This window comes from Scyliorhinus torazame, chromosome 28, assembly GCF_047496885.1.
Source record: "Scyliorhinus torazame isolate Kashiwa2021f chromosome 28, sScyTor2.1, whole genome shotgun sequence".
Lineage (NCBI taxonomy): Eukaryota > Metazoa > Chordata > Chondrichthyes > Carcharhiniformes > Scyliorhinidae > Scyliorhinus > Scyliorhinus torazame.
The window spans coordinates 22888504-22909166 of NC_092734.1; the positions used below are offsets into that span (position 1 = coordinate 22888504).

The 20663-nt window shown below is 40.3% G+C and overlaps 2 protein-coding genes across 4 annotated transcripts in view; one reads left to right on the forward strand and one right to left on the reverse strand.

The window, feature by feature from the left end:
- LOC140403576 (vinculin) overlaps positions 1-6370 on the forward strand; it is a 209475-nt gene extending 203105 nt beyond the window's left edge. For both annotated transcript variants that reach the window (XM_072491635.1, XM_072491636.1), the window contains 3 exons: positions 592-795; positions 1149-1253; positions 3014-6370. In XM_072491635.1, the coding sequence (XP_072347736.1) occupies positions 592-795; positions 1149-1253; positions 3014-3160 (456 nt within the window). In that variant the 3' untranslated portion in view covers positions 3161-6370. The remainder of the gene's footprint in view (positions 1-591; positions 796-1148; positions 1254-3013) is intronic.
- Positions 6371-7947: 1577 nt separating this feature from the next.
- Positions 7948-20372, reverse strand: LOC140403577 (AP-1 complex subunit mu). Of its 2 annotated transcripts, none has more exons than XM_072491638.1 (8): positions 19850-20372; positions 18417-18588; positions 14415-14552; positions 13733-13800; positions 13419-13552; positions 10851-11058; positions 10530-10674; positions 7948-8841 (listed from the first exon to the last, which is right to left on the reverse strand). In XM_072491638.1, exons 1-8 carry the CDS (start codon positions 20120-20122, stop codon positions 8741-8743), a joined length of 1239 nt encoding a protein of 412 aa, XP_072347739.1. In that variant the 5' UTR covers positions 20123-20372; the 3' UTR covers positions 7948-8740. The 2 variants fall into 2 exon arrangements, with proteins under 2 accessions (XP_072347739.1, XP_072347738.1); XM_072491637.1 differs by having other exon boundaries at positions 13733-13818; positions 19850-20369.
- Positions 20373-20663: the final 291 nt, after the last annotated feature.

The following is a 20663-nucleotide window of genomic DNA, read 5'->3' on the forward strand; positions in this document are numbered from 1 at the left end:
ATTAGATGGTGGAGTAGGCTTGACGGGCTGAATGGCCTATTCCTGCTCCTATTCTGTTCTTAGCATGGCTGCAACAATGTACCTGTGCTGTTTTTGTAATAACTGGATTTATAAAAGTTGAGATGCTATTGTTCTTTCACAATGTGTAGGATGTCAAAGTTGGAACGCTCTTTTGTTTCAAGCTTTAAAAAACTTATCCGTAAACAACTATGTACTTGAAAGTGCAGGCTATTATTACCCATTGCACTTTTGACTGTTGGTGTTGTAATCATTACGAGCATTTCAGGCAAAGTTTTAAAAGGTGGGCTAAAATGGAGTTTTGAAGGTTATGAAACAATCTAAAATTGGTTTAAAATGCACGATTTGCAGAATTGTAAATATTGTTGGTTAAATTTCCAAACTAATATGTAATGTTGAATCCTTGCCCACTGAGTAGCTGCAGACTAATCAATTAAGCCAATCATAAAAGATACAGGTCATTTGTGATAGCAACCTGGATTGAGACAATGTACTTTTTTTTTAATGGAAAAGTAGATAAACAACCAAATTGAATTCTGATATGACAAATCTTGGATGCGATTCATTCCTCAGGGTAATGATATCATTGGCGCCGCAAAAAGGATGGCCTTGTTGATGGCAGAAATGTCACGACTGGTACGTGGTGGCAGTGGAAACAAACGTGCCCTAATTCACTGTGCCAAGGACATAGCTAAGGCATCTGATGAAGTGACACGACTGGCAAAGGAAGTTGCCAAGCAATGTACTGATAAACGAATCAGGACTAACCTTCTGCAGGTAAGGCAAATGAATTGAAGCACTGAACAAGTGAACAGAAGTTTTTGGATAATAAATTCTGTAAGTGGGGCTTTATTTAAAAAGTGCTTTTACACACAGTCAAGTTGCACAATTCTTATTGGAAGAAAGTGATACATGGCCCAATCGTATATTTAAGTGAAACCTGTCAGAGAGAAAAGAATCATTCCTAAATCTTACTAATTTTCTGTTGACTGAAGCAGGGATTTACAATAAATAAAACATTATTTGTGTTATCCACATCACAAGCACAAACAGGAAAGAAATCCGAGTGCAATTCGTAGTTTTCTATATTTTCTGTTGTTCAGGTGCTTACTTTCTTCTCTCAATCACAGGTCTGTGAACGTATCCCAACTATCAGCACACAACTTAAAATTCTCTCTACTGTCAAAGCTACAATGTTGGGGCGCACTAACATTAGTGAAGAGGAGTCTGAGCAGGTGAGCTAATTTTCAAATTTGTGAAACCATGGGCACGATTCTGTGGCTGCCCAGTGCCGATCCCCCTCCCGGTGCATAGCGGGAGAGCCCCTAAACGGGTTTTGCAGCGGGCACTGAACCGATTGTGATGCTCCCAGCCCATGGCACCCAATGCAATCTGGATCACCCCCAGCAAGGGCATGATCCAGATCAGCATATTTAAATGAGTCCTAAAATATACACCGCCTGGTTGAGGGCGGAGTCTCTCGACTCCCAGGACTCACCAGCCCCGCCAGCGCAGCTTAGACAGGTGCGAATCAGTACTTGTCTCCATCAATGGACACCAGATGTGATGACCATGGCGGGGAGCTCGGAGGCCATTGGAGACCCTGGGACAGAGCAAGGCAGGCCAGTGCCTTGGCACCCAGGCAGTGCTAACGTAGCACCCTGGCAGTGCCATCCTGGAAGAAGTAGGGGTGCCAGGGTGCCAAGAGGCATGGCCTGAGGGGGGCCATGAGAGGAGTATGAAGGGGGTGCATAAAGAGGGGGCCTGAAAGCGGGTGCCCTGAAGGGGTGGAAGAAGGCTGGATATGAGGGGGTGGGGGGGGGGTTGTGAAGGGGAGGCATTGCAGGGAAAGGGTGGCCTGAAGCGGGCACATGGTGGGGAGCCTGAAAGGGGGGGGCGGGTGATCTTAAAGGTGAGGGGGGGCTCTCAGCAACCCAATAGCGGGGTATGCTCTCTTCGGGGGCGGAGGGGCACAATGAGGATGGATGGGGTGGGGTGGGGTCACCTGATGTCTGGTTGGTGTGGGGGCATGATGCTCACATTTAGTGATGGGGGGTTGGTTGCCCCTTCGGGATCAAGGGTTGGGGTGGCTCGTGATGTCTGTGTGTGGGTTCAACTTAATTTTGAGATCTGGGTACCCTCTCTGAGGAATTGGTCTTGCCGGAGTCTTTACTTGCCCACATCAGAAAAAATTCCAAGTGTGGGTAAATTGTGATTTGGATCATGTCCATGCATCCAACAGAAATCACTGCACGATTCCCATGGAAGATTTTCGCCTTATGACCTTGTTCAAACTAACCGTAGCCTTTTTATTTTAAAGTCATATTTGGGAAAGAGCTTTGTGTTAAACAATCAGCACTTTGAACCCAAGCACTGGTTAATATTTCAACTCTCCTAAATAAGCCAAAATAAGTTGATCTTCCTTGACTTGTTAAGCAGTGCACTTCCTGAATGAAACTGAGACACAACAAAAGGGTATGTTTCTTGGATCAAGGAGCAAATGCCGAACTGTTGTTTTTCGGCTATGTGGATACAGATGCGGCATCACTTTGCTCAATTCATCATAATCATCACCTTAATCAAAACTTAGTGTGCTTTAATTGCTTTTCCTTCACTAAAATTATCTAATTCATTATTATCCACAAAAGCAGTACAATTGGATTTTTGTTTGTGGTATAAATGGTGCAAAAAGTTTCCGTGCCAAAGTATTTTGTTATACGTGTATGCAGTAATTTATGACTTAACCTATTGAGCTTGTATTTGTTTAATATGATCAGATTTTATCCATTCTTTCTCTGTTGATTTGGGATTTTTAACACCATTAAGCCGTTGAAGCTGACACGTATAAGTACAATTGTGTTTTTCCTTGAAAGATTTAACAGCAAGCATATTTATAGTGGAGTTAATCTGTATGCCATTTTTAGAAGCTGTAATCTGTCAAAATCTTGTTGCAACCGTTTGCCTGTTTAAATGATGATTTGATTTTTCCCGTTAGGCTACGGAAATGTTGGTTCATAATGCTCAGAACCTGATGCAGTCCGTTAAGGAAACTGTGCGAGAAGCAGAGGCTGCTTCCATTAAGATCAGAACAGATGCTGGATATCGGCTCCGTTGGGTTCGGAAAACTCCATGGTACCAGTAAACGAAGAAGTTTGCCTGTTTTTGTTTTCCATTTTGGTGCAGTAACATAGACTTTCTCTTGGATCAAGACTGTTCTATGTCCACTGGGAGTATAAAATGAATCAGAATGGCAGTGCTATTTTAGTTAACAATTTTTCTAATTCACAGCATTCACTACTAAATATTCTTTGATATTTAACAGTTAGTATATTCATCTTGTGTGTACAATACCTCTATTAGAATTATGAAATGATTAGCTGAATATTGAAAAATGGCTTTACTTCTGCTTCAGTTTTTCTTCAAAATACACTAAGAACAGTATATTTCTTCAATATCTGCTCCCAATTTATCCCAGGTAGGCAGAATGAAATATTCTTTTCATCTGACTACAATTGACATCGACAAGTTAGAGCCTTTCTGTGTCCTGCCAAATATAAAGGATTGCTGTATGTCAATAGACAAAACATATGGCTGTAACCTAATGTAGTTTAACCTGTAACCTATCCTAGTTTAGAAAACCAAATGTGTTTTTTTCCCCAAATGGACGTATTGTATAACATTTTGGGGACAACTTATATATGCTATTTGTCTTGGTGCCATATGTCTGATCTCTTTGGACCCTAAGAGCTGTATTTTTGTTCAACACTATTACAGACACTTTGTTCTTGTGGTGGGTGGACCTGGATGGTTGGACAGCTGTACAGGGCAGAAGTACATGCTTAGCTGGTTATTACATTTGTTTATTTCCTATTAGTGCGATTCCTGAGCATGAATTCACTTACTAAGCCAAAGACTGTTTTTGCTAAATTTCTTTGTTAAGAATTGGTACAGTTTATTGAGAGAAATGTGCTACCAATCATGGAACATATTTTATTGTGTCAAATGTATTTCGTCTGATGGTTCTTGAATACTAATAATTGAAGAGTACATGAGCTCAAATACTGGTTCAATGCACTATCCTTAAGATTGGGCAAGATACTCCTTCGGATATTTGCAGCTATTCACTTGATAATGAATTATGAGCTATTTACTAACTACTTTAGTTAGTATTTACTACTTTAGCATTACTTTATTATTTGGAATCTAGGCTATTATGATCTTGAGTCTGGACTAAATAGGCAATGGTTTATGAAAAGTTTATTGACAAATTAAATTCTGTTTTGCTAATCAATTAATGAGAGAATTTCTAGAATTGTATTCTGCTTTTTAACATGGTTGCATTTAAATACAAGATAATGGTGTATAAAATGCTGTTCAGGAACTACATATTGATGCAGGTTGGGTCAGTTGTTTTTTGTGCAAAGAAATGAGGGCAGGTTAAATCTATGTAAGCTAAATTGATTGTAATATTCTTTGAGATATATTGAGCTATTTCTGGAATGATAGTACTATTTTCATTTACAAATTAGCTTCCCAGGTGTTTTAATCAAAAATTTATAAATGCAAAATTGCTTCACAATATATTGTTTAATTTTGCATTCATCCATACTTTCCACATTGATCTGAATGAGTGCTTTAAAATTTTTATTTGAGCGTATTCAGTAAAATGTATTGTCCTGCCAATATAAAATTGTCCAAAATGGATATTATTTCCATACTAACAACTTAGAATATTCAACTGATTAAAAACCCTCACAATATGTCTTCCAGTAATTGCTTGCAGAAAATTCAGCAGTATTTGTTGAAATTTGTTATTTTCCCCCAAAAATCCTTAGTCAGCAATAAAAAACACGCACCACCGTGCTGCCCTGGTGATATTTAGACTTGTTTAATTTAAGTATCTGTATATTTTTATGATAAGTTACATCCATAATTGACTTTTCATGCACGTGCAGGTTGTGGCCTTACTTCACAAACACATTTTCAAAAAGAAAATTACATAACGAAAGGGACGGAAAGTGAAACTCTCCAATGTGGCTACAATTCTTATGGAGATGACATTTATTTATCTTGCCACAGTTAGCTTTGAGAGCAGACTAAATAAAGTCCATGATTACAATTGAGTTACAATAGTATTCTAATTATTATCCTGAGAGGATCAATTCTGCAGAATGCAGATGCTTAATTATTTAATCGTTTGAAAACCGCAGCTACAATTAACGTTTTTTTTGCCTGAAGCTACAAACCTTTGAATATTTCAATCACATGGAATATTGAAAAATATATTTTGTGGAATGAGATATTGCTGACATGGCCAGCATTTCTTGCCCATCTCCAACTACCCTTTCTGGTGAGCCGTCCACCTTGAATTGCTGCAGTTCACATTTTTAAAAAAACGGAGCCTTGGAACTATCCTGTTATCTATGATTCTCACTCCACCAAATCAGGTGGCAATTGTGAAAATCATGTGACTGCATGTCAACCATTGAAGAATTATGGGTATATGTACTGTATCTTAAGTAAGCTTGATCTTTTCTAAGTAGCATGATATTACTACAGCTTTAATGTAAATATGGAGTCCATGACGATATTAAGAGGAAATGACGTTTAACGGTGAAGACATTGATTTCATTAAAATTACTTTTTTTCTAGCTGAAGAATATTTATTCCTCTGTTTATTTGGCCATTTGAGTTACCCAAGCATTTTGTGATTCTAACTGTCTGTGGACGTACCAGTTGCGATAAATACATGTCATAGCATGTGATTTTTATTGACACTGGATACTGTGAATCCTTAAGCATATTAGATCTAGTTTTGGAACTAGGAATATGTTCAGACTCCCATGTCCAGTTTTAGTATAAGGCATTAAAGTGGAGATAAAACTTACTTAATTATGATGCACTAATTTTTGCCATTCATTTTAAATTACATATGGTGGTGTGGATGTAACAAGTTTCCCAGTGGAAATGACAACTTATAATTAGTGTTAGGTTGATTATAATTGAAAGATGCCCCAGTAAATGCTGAGAAGTGAGATATTTCAGTAACTGGGAGAGAAAAAGAACTATACAAAAATTAATCATTAAAACTTGACTCAAAAGTAGTACACCCTAAAATTGAACCAGGAATTATGAACTCCTTTCACTAGTGAAGAGTATTTATAATACCGAGAACACTTAACTGTATGGTAATTCTCTGCATCTTGTGGAGTTCTGTATTTTACAAGGAAAATAAACAATCCAGAGACATATATTCATTGGCTACAACCAGAATTTATACTGTTTGAACTAAATTTGTCATCAGCTACATTATAAGTACCTGCATTTTTAAATAAAATATTTTGTAACATTTCATCTGTGTTTCTCACATCCTTCAGTTGAATACATTATGTTGAATTGGAATCCAGCTGATAAATGTTTAAGATGCATAACTTATTCATAAAGGTAAGCTGAATCTTGGAGATGGAAGCTGAAATTTTATTCGAAATTCGTATGAACATGGACAAAGATGTTAACCACAGTTTAGCCATTGTGAGTCAACTGTTTTGTTGGGTTATACTATTATTTATGACCGTTTCACCAAACAATGCAGCAATCTGCACATTGACCAAAATTTTGCATTATTGTTGGCTGTGATAGATCAGGAAACATGGCGATATCATAGATCATCATAGAATTTACAGTGCATTCGGCCCATCGAGTCTACACTGGCTCTTGGAAAGAGCACTCCACTTAAGCCTACATCTCCACCCATCCCCGTAAACCAGTAACCCCAACTAACCCAAGGACAATTTAACAAGGCCAATCCACCTAACCTGCTCATCTTTTGACTATGGGAGAAAACTCACGCAGACACGAGGAGAACGTGCAGACTCCACACAGGAGTGACCGAAGCCGAGAATCGAACCTGGGACCTTGGAGCTGTGAAGCAACTGTGCTAACCACTGTGCTACCCAATGTGACATTTCAATTAAAATATATCTGCAGCTACAATTAAGAGAATGTGCAAACTCCACACAGACAGCGACCAGGGGCCGGGATCGAACCCGGGTCCTCAACGCTGTGGGCCACCACCAAAGCAATGTCATCCTTAATAATAGACTCTGCTTGCTTATAAAGGCTTCCCAATGCTCTGCCTTCTCACTAATCCTCACCATATTATATGCCTTTTCCTTTGCTTTTCTGGTGACTTGACTTCCTTGTCAGCATGGTTGCCTGGTCCTTCCCTTAGCATGCTTCCTCCTCCTCGGGATGAATTTCTATTGTGCCTCCCGAATAACTCCCAAAACTCCTGTCATTGCTGTTCAACTGTCTTCCCTGCTAGGCTCCCCTTCCAATCAACTCTGGTCAGCTCCTCCCTCATGTCTTGAATAGTTACCGTTTTTCAATTATAAAGTTGATACATCTGATTCCAGCTTCTCCCTTTCAAACTGCATGGTAAATTCTATCATGTTGCGGTCACTGTCCCCCATGGGTTCCCTCACCTTAGGCTCCCTAATCAAGTCTGCCTCATTACACAATCCCCAAATCCAGAATTGCTTGTTCCCTAGTGGGCTCTACCACAAGTTGCTCCCAAAACTCCCATCACGTACACAGAAGTCAATGTTTCCAGGTCCTGAACATGTACCCAGACGGGAAACATTCATTGTTATTTTTATGGGGTCACCCCTTAAATTGGCCTGGATACAGGCTCACAGTTCAATCAAGGGTGGCAGGCAGCTGTCGAAAGGGCCAATTAGGAGCATATTATTTAAAGTTTATGTCTTGTGGCGAATACGCCAGGTGTCCTTTGAGTGCATATGATTCATCATGCAGAATCTGTTCAAAGCCTATTTCTTTAATATGTCAAAATAAGTTGCTGAATGCTAAAAATGGACTGAGCCTGTAACTTGTGCTTTCCCATAAACATAAAAGGCAACAAAAGTCAAATTGAAATATAACTAATTTTATTGAGACAATTAAATCACACATTCAAAAGTACAAAGTGTGACCAAAGCCAAGTACTAAATCTATTTCTAAACACAAGTTAGCATTCTATGTTCCTCGGTACTTGTTTAACTCTTTGAAAAGTACTTGCACCAATAGTGTTAGTATTCTCTTCATTTAGTAAATGCTATCAGGCACATAAACATTCATAGTGCAAGATGGTGTATTTAGAAATTGCATTGATCTGATGTGTCTTGAGCCATGTTGAACATTGGTCGTGGGAGAGTTTAGTTGGCACACTGACCGGCTCTATTCTGAATGCTTTATAACATGTCTGAGCATATCAAAAGCAGTAATGTGTACTTAAAATAGATTTCCTGCTACAATTTGGCATTGTTAGTTCATAATTTCTACTATGCCAAATTACATGAGTTAAAACATTATCTTTGGGCTCTGAACAGCACAAGATAAAAACATCTTGTATAACTAAAGTATAAAACTAGAATGTCTAATAGTGTGCATATTCTATCTTTTGTGAAGAATCAATGCCCCTTAGAAAACAATTCACCCAATGTATTATAGCCAATTTGGTTCATTCTCCTGTTATTGCAATTGGGTTAATCACAACTACCATAGAAATAATTTGCATTCTGTTTTCCCTTTTCCAATTAAAGCACTTGGAATTCTGAAATAGTGTGAGACAGTGTTAAATTTTCAAAAAAATTAATGTATATTATTTGTGGCTGAATGCAGATTAAGACTTGGAAATTGCATAATGTGAAACTTTTTCTTTCCCTCATGTCCGAACTTGAAACTTTCCTGCTTTGGTAACATATTTCACACCTTTAAATGGTTTGTATCTTTCTCCATACATGTCCAGTCGATTCACTTTCAAACCTAGGAGGGAAGCAAATGAATACTACAATTCCACCACTATTTTGCAAAAATACCTTCTTTTAAAATTAAATCCATGTCTATCTCTATTGAGTGGAACGGCAAAGCTGTATTTACATTAAAAACATAATTTCATGATGCAAGAGCGTTAAGAAGATTTTAGTCACCAATGGTAATGTTTATTTTGTAAACATTAGAATCCTAACGGGTCTAGAATAGTGGTATTGAGTATAGCCTTGATTGGAGTCAGTCTAATGTGCAATAAAGTGGTGCAGAAGGGGGAAATCAGTCAGAGATGGGCACATTTGGTCACATTAAAAGCATAAGTTGGTTAAGTTAGTAATTAAATTCCACATAGTGCTGCCTGTTCATTAACCAAAATGCTTGTTGACAGGGTGAGAATTATAATGTACCAACTTTACTTCTGGAGAGAGAAAATGATTTATAAGATGTGCTGTCTACAATTGTACATCCCTCCTGCTCCCAGAGTCCATGGTATTGGTGTAAAAGAGGTGATCTCCAATGGCTGTTGAAAGAACACTTATCATATCCATGTCACCTTATGATCCTTTCATTTCATTCTGAAGCATTCACTCATGATCTGTTTCTAATTCTCTATCCCAGACCATTAACTTCAATGGGAGATTTTATTTTTAAATAATCTTTGCTAATCTTTGCTTCTAGATGTTGTTTTAATATTGTCAAATCCTTCTCCTCACTTCCTCTTATTATTGACCAAAATATTACTTGGCTATTTCACCATCTCAGTAGATTCCTTGCTTCTTTTGATCCTTTATTATTTACCACGTGTATTTTACTATCCTCTACAGATTTCAACACCACTATTGAGCCCTGCACCTCAAAACATTGGCGCTTACTTGAATCTATAGTGCTATTCACAACTTCAAGATGTATCAGTCAATTCAAGTCATGTCACCACAGTCCAAGTGAACTGTGTTGGTGAGAGTGACTGGTGGTGATTTAACCTGAGGATCGCCACCTCGGGCAAGGTTGAGAATAACCTCAGCCGGTGCAGAAGTTGAAACTGTGCTGTTGGCCTTGCTCTGCATCACAGACTAGTTGTCCAGCCAACTGAGCAAAACGGCCTCTGTACTACTCTGCAATGTCAGTTCAGATTTGTTTTGTTGTAAAGTCTCTGCGGTAGATAGAAGCAATTGCAAAAACAGAACCCCATTGTCTATGGGAACTTCTCTTAGCTTCTACTCTCCATTATTTCCCTTCAAACCAGATTCAAATCCAGCGTCCTACCCTCGCCTCTTTTGATTCATGTGTACAGAGATGCCCTTGACATTGAAGGGAATTTAGAAGTAATAGAAGTTGGAATGTGTTTTTATTCTAGACAGCAAGAGAAGGTAAACAAGGCAGTAGTTCCTTTTCACTGGATGTGATTGGTATTCCTAGATGTTTTGTAAATTTTGAATTTGGACTAATCCATATGCTTTATGATATGCAACCTGACGTACAAGTCAACAATCCTACACTAATAAATAAAATCAAAATACTACAGATGCTGGTAATCGGAAATAAAAACAATGCTGGAAAACCTCAGCAGGTTAGGCAGCATCTGTGGAGAGAGGAACAGAGCTAACATTGAGCCCAATGTGACTCTCTTCAGAACCCTACTAAGTAACTTATTTGCCTTTTTTTTGTTAAAAAAACATTCTTCTCACCCGATACTGCAAGTTGCTGGATCCGAAACTGAACACTGATTGTTGGATTCTCTTCTGGTTTTGGTGCTGTGGATTGTAGGCTAATCACTCCCCTGAGTGTTGGTAACTTTGGCAAGGTAATTTTTCCAATGTCCCAAATTAACATCTGAGGGGGAACCATAAGAGTCATTGAATCACTAAATCTGTTACTTCTCTCTTCATTACTGAGAAATGAATGTCATTTTAAGGCTGATCTTTAAGATGTTTATAGCAGAAATCTACAGTATCAATGTTTAAGCAACATTGTAAAGCAATAACTACATTAACTTAGCTGGAACTTACCTTGGTGACTGGATCAAATGTATAAGTGCCCTGTGCTGCAGTAAGAGTCATATTGAGCACTCCTTTAGGCATATGAATAATCATTAGAACACTTTCCACAGTCTTTCCCATGGTCTGCTTTGGTCCAATTGTTACATCAAATCGCCCTGTAGATCCACTTTCTCTGAAGCTGATATTGTGTTTTATATAAACTGGTATTGCCACCAAGCTGAAAGTACAAAGACTAATTTCAGATTCTATATTTTTATTAGATCATATCAAGCTTATCTTGGCCTAAAGCAAACTAAATGCTTTGCATATATGACTACCTAAAGCATAACTGCAACTCCCCACCACCAAATTACTTTATTTCCATGTCAGATTTCCTTGGATCTAATTCCCAGTTGCCAGGCCAAACAGTAAACCCTTACTCTCTCTACTACGGAGGAGCAATACAACAGTGGTCAGTAACTTCTCCTTTCATTGTTCTGTCCCCTGACAGAACACAAAGGAAAGTTGAGGATATCACTAAGTTGAATTGATTATTATACATTGGCAAAACTAAGTCAAGAACCAGCCTTAAAAACTTTCAGTCTGATCTTGAAATGACAATGTTTCAACGTATGAAGCTTTTAAAAGGAGTTGCACCTGCACTCGGCTGAAGTGAACCTCATTGCTTTTTGCAGGAGAATGTTCCACACGACCACATTTGGCATGGAAGAATGCTTCCGAGATTATCTCCTGAATGGTTCCATCCCCTGTTCTGGACTCCTTAACAGACACCATTTCTTTATAAAATCTTCAATCAAGTTGCCCCTTAACCTTCCACATTCCAGGGAAGACGAGCTCAGTTAATGTAATCTCCTTTTTTGAGTTACATTCTGCTTTCAGCCCGAGTAACATTCTGGTGAATCTGCACTGCGCTTTGTGGCTGATATATCCTCTCTAAAGGGCAGTGCCTGGAACTGCACGAAGATGTGGTTGAACCAGGACTTTGTCTAGCTGTAGCAAAGTGTTTATTTATATAAAAACTAACGCCATCAGTTTTGATTGTCTTTGTATCTGATGCTACATTTTAAGTGAACTATGTGCAATGAACCTCAAGTCTCTTTAGACCTCCACTATTTATAGCTTTTCACCATTTAAAAAAAAACATATCCTTTTTTGGTCTAAAATCGATAACTTGACTTGCCTGTTTTGAAAATTCATTTGCGAAAGTTTTGTCCACTCATGTAATCTTATCAATGTCTTGCCATTTTATGCTTCTGTTTACATTAATATCACCCATTGTCAAACTTCTACAAATGGCTTTATATTGTCATATGCAATTCATGTCACATAATTGATCGTTGTGGCACACCACTTATCATTTCCTTCCAATGAGTCCATACCCATTATCCATACTCTCTCCTACTGTTTACCCAGGTAAATAAATTCCATGAACATACAATTCCAATGAAGGGTGACAGACCTGAATTGTTAATTCTATTTGTTTCCACAGGTGTTACCATAACCTGCTGTGTATTTCCAGCATCCACCGTATTCTGCTTTTCCATTGTGTGGAATCTTATTGAATGCCTCTGGAAGTCTGTTTAAACCACATCCGTAGACATTCCTCTAACCTCCTTGAAGTTCTCAAGTTCCCTCGATGACTTTGGTCCACTGTGCCTCCAAAAACAACAACACATCTCCATGCTACACCCTTGTGTTTTGTTTCTATCCTGTTCATTCTCCTTTCCTCAATCCCATCAATAACTTAAATAGCACCTGGAACATAATTAAACATTGCAAGGGGCTTATAAAGCAAAATTAGAATCCCAGCCACGCATGAGATTTTAGGGCAAATAGCCAAAAGCTTGGTTAAAAAGGAGGTAAAATTAGCTTTCAGTTGCCTCGGCTGGAGTCCTTCACAAGACTCCGCTACCTTTCTCCGATTTTAAAACACCTCAATCCCATCTTTCCCCGGCAGCTTCCTAATATTTCCTCCTGGTCTGGTATTCCTGTAGCTCTTGCAAGGATACTGTAAAATGACATTGTACATTCCATCTAACATGCAAGGTTGTAGCAGTGAGAATAGAGGTTAAAGAAATGTTGATGCTCGCCACAGGCAAGAATTTATGAAATCAAAACTCAAACCAATTAGAGCCATGTGCTGAGAATGCAAGATTATTTTATGTTACTGGTGAACTGACATAAACCTGAGCCATTTGAGTTACAAAAACATTAAATTTCTTTTTTAAATGTATTTTATTACAAACATGCATCAAAACAGGTTACAGCAAATAAACACCCCGGGAAACATACTTCCCAACAATCAACTATAGTCTACAGATTTTTCCCCTTTTTCACCCTAAGATATTCAATTTCTAAATGTGCTCCCTGCTATTATGTTTAATTTATCAATATTCAATTAGTTGGCAATGGCAAGAATGTGAAATGAATAGGCAAGAATAGTTTGAATATCACATTCTATCTAGCACTTTCCTATTTTGAGGGATTTTTTTTTTCATCACGTCTATTTTCTATTTGTTGTCCCAGAATGGACTTTTGCTGGTTAATTTTCTTTTAGAAAGCCAGAACGTTTCTTACTTTTGTGAGCTGACATGGTAAGACATCAAACGGAAATTTCCATCTGGAGGAATGAATGAGAGAACTCGTTCAGATTCCCACCTTTTAAAGCGGACACATGGATGGAAGCTAACATCATCTAGCAGCCTGGGATTCTACAGTTGGATGAAAATTTGGAGTTAAGGCATGAGTAATTGGCATCTGAACATTTAATGCATTCATGCAGTTCATAAAATACAAATTTCAGAAAGAGCTGTAGTTTTAAGTTAGCATTTTAAGGATGCATAGTTAATTGAATGGCAAAATTGTGCAAAATGAACAAGTACATTACTTACCATAAAGGAAAGGGTGAGGTCTGGCATTCCAGTTAGCTTGATGCAGGCATCGATCACACCCTGGATCTCTGCAAAGACAGTTGATCCTGGCATTAAAAAAAAAAGCAAAAGCCACTTAAGATGCAAACATGGTGGAGGCATGGGCATGAGTAGTGAGCTCTTTCTAAGGGCCAGTGCAGACTCGATCGGCTGAATGGCTTCCTGCACTGTAAATTCTATGATTCTATATTCTGAGGACATGGGGTCAAATCTCCATGGCAGTTATTTTAAAAATCTGCAATTAAAAGCCAGTCTCAGTAATAATAACCATGGGACTATTATTCATGTAACCGCACCTCTCTCTCCCCCCCCCCCCCCGGCCCCGCCAATTCTGGTTCACTAAATGTCCTTTCGGAAAGGAAATTTGCTATCCTTGGCCTATTTAAGACACCAGATCCACAGCAATGTGGTTGACTCACACTGGCCGACTAAGGGATGAGCAACAAATGCACCCTTGCCAGTGCCACCCACATTTGAGGAAAGAAATAATAAAATTATTTAGAAACAAAATTAATTAACGTGTAGCATATATTAAGTCTTATCAAAGTGTCCAGATAGGGAGTGGTGTGGACTGAAATAGTTTATTTGACAAAAGAGTTGTAGAATTTGATTGGTTGCAGAGGAAACAAAATAAACTGAATACCTGATTTGTCAATGATGGCATCAATTTCTTCCGTAACATCAAAATAAGCTTCATTATTTGTATACTTGACTCCTGCTCTTCGCCAAGGGATATTGGATAATTGCCCAGTGGGAAGTTGATCTCCCACATTACTGCTACCTAACAATTAAACATTTAGAAATGTTTGACTTCATCTCTTATGATAGTGTACTTGAATATTGTACATAGTTTTCTGAACAGAAACTATTTTATATACAGTTCTGTTTCCCACAGACAGGCAAATCCCGTTTTTATAGAATAGGTCAGGGCCGAGTTTATTCCTCAAAACCAGAATTATTCACCCTGGATGGATTAGCAGCCACCAGCCTCCCCCTCTGGAACATGGGAAGAGGTTGGATCTCCGAACAAGACTTGACTTAACTGGTTGTGGGAGCTGCATCTTCCCTGGCCCTGGGAATAGCCTCTCCCCGCTTGTACTGCCGAGAGCCATAGCCGCCAGTGGCGCCTGTGGTTTTGGCTTCATCACTTTTAGACGCCTGGAGTTGATGAATGGAAAATGCCTCGATGGGTGGTAGAACGAGTTGGGAGGTGGCAACTACAGCAGTTCAATTCTCGGAGACAGCTATTCCTGGGGCCGGGGATGCAGCAACTACCAAGGAAGCAGCTCCTACAATCAGTGACATTGAGTCTTGGTCTTGTTCGGTGATCCAACCTTCTCCCCTTCACTTAGAGATACTTTTTAATTGTTTTTGCAATTCCCAGCCTTATATTTCCCCAATTTGTTCCTGTATTTGTCTTTAATTACTCTCACCTCAGGCCTTCAATATTAGGGAGAAAAATACAACTGTTCAGCTATAGTGTACTTCACTCTCGAAAACCAGAAAAGGAGCACAGGCTTCAGCTCTCCAACTAGTGGTGTACACACTAGAGGAGTCCTGATTTAAGGATTACACAGTTGTACCTTTTGTTCGATTACAATAAATTAGCATATACCACGGTTTACACTTCACTGAAGCGGCTCTTTGGCCCATCAAGTCTGCACGACATATGTAAAACGCCTGACCTGCCTATTTAATTCCAATTGCCAGCACTTGTCCCATAGCTTGAATGTTATGACGTGCTAAGTACTTTTTAAAGGATGTGAAGTAATCCGCCTCTATCACCCTCCCAGGCAGTGCACTCCAGACCATCACCACCCTCATCATCTTAGACCTCAATTAGGTCTCCCCTCAATCTCCTCTGCTCCAGTGAAAACACCCCAAGCCTCTCTTCATAACTTAAATGTTCCATCCCAAGTAACATCCTGCATCTCTGCACCCCCTCTAGTAAAAACACATCACTTATTTGAAGATAATCAGTATCCAATCCAAACTAATTGTTTCAATTACTTAATCAGTTTTCCACAGAAGGATCTGATCAATTACAGAAAATATACACACTTGCCTAATTACAATATCCAATGAATACAAAGGCAGGTACACATAGCTACACTATCAAACACATACATGGCTGGAATCCTTGAGTATGTGACTCTCCAAAACCTATTTTCCATCTTAAGCTGTAATCTGGACAGCATTGATGTGTGGTTGTGGACCTCTCGTTTGCCATTAAAGAGGACCATTGAAGGGATGGCACGGTGGCGCAATAGTTAGCACTGCTCCTAACGGCGACGAGGACCCGGGTTCGATCCCGGCTCACTGTCCGTGTGGAGTTTGCACATTCTCCCAGTGTCTGCGTGGGTCTCACCCCCACAACGCAAAGATGTGCAGAGTAGGTGGATTTTGCCACGCTAAATTGCCCCTTAATTGGAAAACAAATTGGGTATTCTAAATTTTAAAAAGTCACTATATAAAAAGAGTAGGGATCCCAAAACTGACCCTGGAGAACTCCACCTCAAACATTCCTCCAGTTCGGAAAAACTCTTGCTTCTTGGCACTCAGCCAATATGCTGCTGTCCTTTTTATTCTGAGATCTAGCTTTGCTCACTTATTGTACTGTACTTCATCACATACATTTGTGTAACAGCATTACCCTCATCAACACTGTTATCTCATCAAAAGCTCAAGCAAGAGTTAACATGTTACATTGTTGTACCATTTAAGATAGAGGTTTCTATTGCACACCAACTTTGCATTGTGTAACATTGGCATGCAAATAGAACTTTGCAATCAGAGTAACGTGCACCCCGAAGGCAATCAGTAAGCCTGAAAGACCTACCTGATTTAATTCTACAACCCAACTTTTTCTCCAATAACACTGTACATTAGTCCTCTTCAAGTACATGTCTAATTGTTTTTTGAAAATTCCAATGGAATCTATTTCACCCCATTTTCAGCTAACATTCTCCGAATCGTAACAACCCTGTGTAGAAAAAATGTCTCTCCATTCGCCTTTAGTTATTTTGCTGTTACAAAGTTGACAGACCACTACATTGCATTTCATGTTGAATCCCTCAAATCCAGTGTATTCCACTCCCACAACGCCAGTGCCAAAAATAATAACCTGTCTACATTGATGGTCAGAGATTATAGGCATGATCCCAATTCAACAGACCTGGGAGTGACACTCCACCTGGGAATGTTGGAAGAAAGCAGCAGCAAAAGGTCAAAACCACATGTTCTGGGTGTGTCCAAGGCTGAGGGGCTTTTGGCAGGGATTTGCGGACGTCATGTCAGAGGTCCTGCAAGGGAGGGTGGCTCCGATTCCTGAGGTGGCAATCTTTGGAGTGTCGGAAGACCCGGGAGCCGGGGGGGTGGAGGGGGGGGGGGATAAAGAGAGGCCGACGTTTTGGCCTTTGCTTCCCTGGTTACTGGGATGGAGGGACTCGGCCCCCCAAGTCGGGGGTTTGGGTTAGTGACATGGCAGGGTTTCTCAGGCTTGAGAAAATTAAATTCTCCTTGAGGGGGTCGTTACAGGGGTTCGTCGGAGGTGGCAGCCGTTCATCGACTTCAAGAAAAATTAGACTGTTTGGGGGGGGGGGGGGGGGGGGCATGAAAGTGACAAATAAGGGTAGGAAAACCAATGGTGGAAGAGCTGGCGGTGAGTATTTATAAGCCAGATTGGTTGGGGTTTGTGTCCGGGGGGGGGGGGGGTGATGGTTATTTTGGTGTGGGTTCTGTCTCTGTTGGATGTTGTTGTTTAAGTGTTAAAAATTATAAATGCCTCAACTAAATATTTTCTAAAAAAAGTCAAAACCAGAACAATTTACGAACCAAACTTGTGGGAGCTACGTGGGGTGCTGCTGTCACAACACTCCCAGCCTCAGCACTTGCCCAGTCATACACTGCAGCAGAGTGCTGTGCACCTGTCGGGCAAAGGTCATGTCACACACATCTTGCTGACACTCAATTGAATGCAACAATGCATGTCATAACCAGCACCCTCCGCTCAACATCCTTTCCCTGGCTTCCTGCCTACATAGCCATCACTCCGCTACATATCCACTAACAGACAAAAATTTGTTGAAACATCTGTGCTGCCCCTAACTTGCCACTCCATGTTCTATGTTTATCCCACCTACTATCTCAGTGCCTCACATGGAAACACCCTTCCCAAAATCTACCAGAAGACATCCGTTGGATGAAGGAATGGGAAAGACAAGATGTCAGAGGTTCCCTGTGACAAACCCCATCTGTTGAGTGGCAGACTTCAAATTACCACGGAGAGAGTTGGTCCTTGTTAAACATGTTCAGGATAGGCCAAGGCCCCTATGCAGCCAACCTGCTGGACCCTCAGTAAAAACTCCCTCTACACTTGGGAGACAAAAACAAAACATAAAACTACACATTTACTGAAGAGTGCCCCCTCTACAGACCAAGCACGCTAAACTCAGCAAATGAGGCTATCGCTTGGCTTCAGGGGTTAGTGTTCACTAAATAAAATTAAGTTATTTTATAAAATATTTTAATTCTGTCAGCTTAGATTACTGATCCACATGTCAAAAGAAACAATTTCTTCCTCCTTGCTCTATCAAAACCTCTCATAGTTCAGAATATCTGATAAGGTAGGAGAACTGCTTCTTACCTGTAATAGTGTTAACAACGGAACGCAGAATTGTAGGAGGTTTAATGAGTTCTTTTAAGATATTGGATTCAGTAGCCAATGGAAAACCATTATCCAACATCTCTTCCAGGAGCTCGTACACAATCACAACATTATCCTTAATTGCAGCCTCAGTGCATTCTCCAAAATAGTCCTGAAGAACAATTAGTCACAACACAATTTCTTAACTAATCTATTAGTCTATACTGAAGAATTTGAAATTCATTGCATCTTTCAGGACATTCCAAAGCACTTTACAGCTAAAAGTACTGTTGCGTAGGAGATGCAGCAACCAATTTATCTAGAGCAGTGATGGGCAACCTAGGCTGACAAACTGGCTTTGTGAGTGGCCCTCATTCATCTCACTTGGCCATAAGATTGAAATTGGGCATGTGCACCAACCATAACCCCAAGAATAAGTTTAAATACATGCTAAATATTTCACAATGAGTTATGGAAAATGCTTAATCATTCATATAGTAATAGAATCGGCATCAACTTCAAATGGCAAAAACAAAATATTTAAAGCAACATTAAAAAACACAACCTCCCTCATCCACCGCTGTTGTAGCCAAGATGGTCTCCCAGGATAGGTACTATGCTTGTGTACCTAGAATTGGCAAGGCATGCCAATTAAACCATAACAGCGCTTTGATTGGATTTAAAGGGAGCATAAGGCTCTTAGTCATTGTGTATAATCAACATGCACCTCACTTTGCAAGCCCTTGCTTTATATGCATATCATTTTAGTAATATTTGTGTGGAAAAGAACCGTGCAGATGGAAACCAGCAGAACCTGGCAACCCTGCATGTGCGCAACAGTCAACAAAATATCTCATTGATCGCATTCAGAAACCCAATGGGCCGCAGGCTGCCCACCACTAGTCTACAACAATATGGTAATAATGTTGATGGAGGGCCACCACACCAGGGACAACTACCCTGTTCTTTGGGATAGTGCCGCAGGATCTTTTTGTCCACCTGAGAAAGCAGACAGGGCCTTCTCATTTATGTTTCAGCTGAAAGGGAGCTTCTCTCTGCCAGTGCATGTGGCACTCTTAAGTTCTTGGGCTTACAGTGAATCAAAGGGTTTGGGGGCAGGAAAGCGGGGTTGAAGCCCAAGATCAGCCATAATTTATATGGAATGACATTGCATGCTCGACTAGGCCGTATTGTCTACTGTTACTTGTGCCCTTGTATTGCAGTGTGCACCCCTGGAGGGGAGGGGAGACTTGTACCCACAATTATTTGACTCGAGTGCCTAACAGCCATATTCTGGTAAACTGCACGAGGTTCAATCGCAATTGTTATTAACGTTGAAACAAATTGACAAAAATAAAAAAAAGGACTGGGCTGGTTTTGATTTCTTGCCAGCGGCTCTGGGTTGAATTCCTCTGCGGGTGTTGTGCACAGACCTGTAAGGTTTCTGCCACTCGGTGGAGAAACTCGATGACAAACAGGGGGGGCACTTCGGACTGGATGACGGCGACGAAGAAGATCCTGTCCCTGTGGGTGCTGACCAGGTAGTGGTGGGGCGTGGGGATGACGGGCGGCACATTGTCCGCCTCGCCCGCCTTCTCCTGGGCCTCGAAGAAGTAGTCACACACCGAGCGGCTCACTACACTCTTCCAGTGCTTCTCCAGGAAGATATCGCCGGTGTGGTTAATGAGGAACAGGCTGTGGATCATTTTTCCCCTCCGGCTGACTGGCCCTTGTGCCCCTCCTTAACCAGCGAAGCTGTGTCTCCGGCCACAGCCAGCAGCCTTGACCAACATCGAGTGCAGCAGCGGCCGGGGTAACATGGCGGCCCTGCCGGAAGCAGCTCCTGTTTAAAACAAAAAATTATTTATAAATCCCCGCATGAAAAACAGCTTCTGTCCACTGAAGACAATACACGTGTTTATTTCACGTCTTGTGGCACGATGTATATTAATTTATTGTATTGTAGTCTATACAAAGACATGACTGGGATAGAGGTCTTTCACTTCTCTCGCTCAGTCTGGATGCACTTAACGTTTCATCAGATGATCGGACCACCCGCCCTCTTCCCACATCGACTTTCAATATTTTTTTTGCAGAAAATTAAAGTAGCGCGCGTGTTTTAAATGTGGCTGCTCATTTTACTGCCGGGTTGCTCGCAGCTCTGGGCAGATGATTAGTCTCTAGTTCCTGAAAACTTCATCACATTCCTGCTAATAGGCAAAGCGAGTGTCTCGGACTGGAATTATT

Coding starts and splice junctions, on each gene's coding strand:
- LOC140403577 (XM_072491637.1), bottom strand. CDS start 20,122: ATGATCCACAGCCTGTTCCTCATTAACCACACCGGCGATATCTTCCTG. Junction 14,553..18,416: donor CGTTGTTAACACTATTACAG/GTAAGAAGCAGT, acceptor TTTAATTGTTAG/GTAGCAGTAATGTGGGAGAT. Junction 10,675..10,850: donor CATTTGATCCAGTCACCAAG/GTAAGTTCCAGC, acceptor GTTCCCCCTCAG/ATGTTAATTTGGGACATTGG.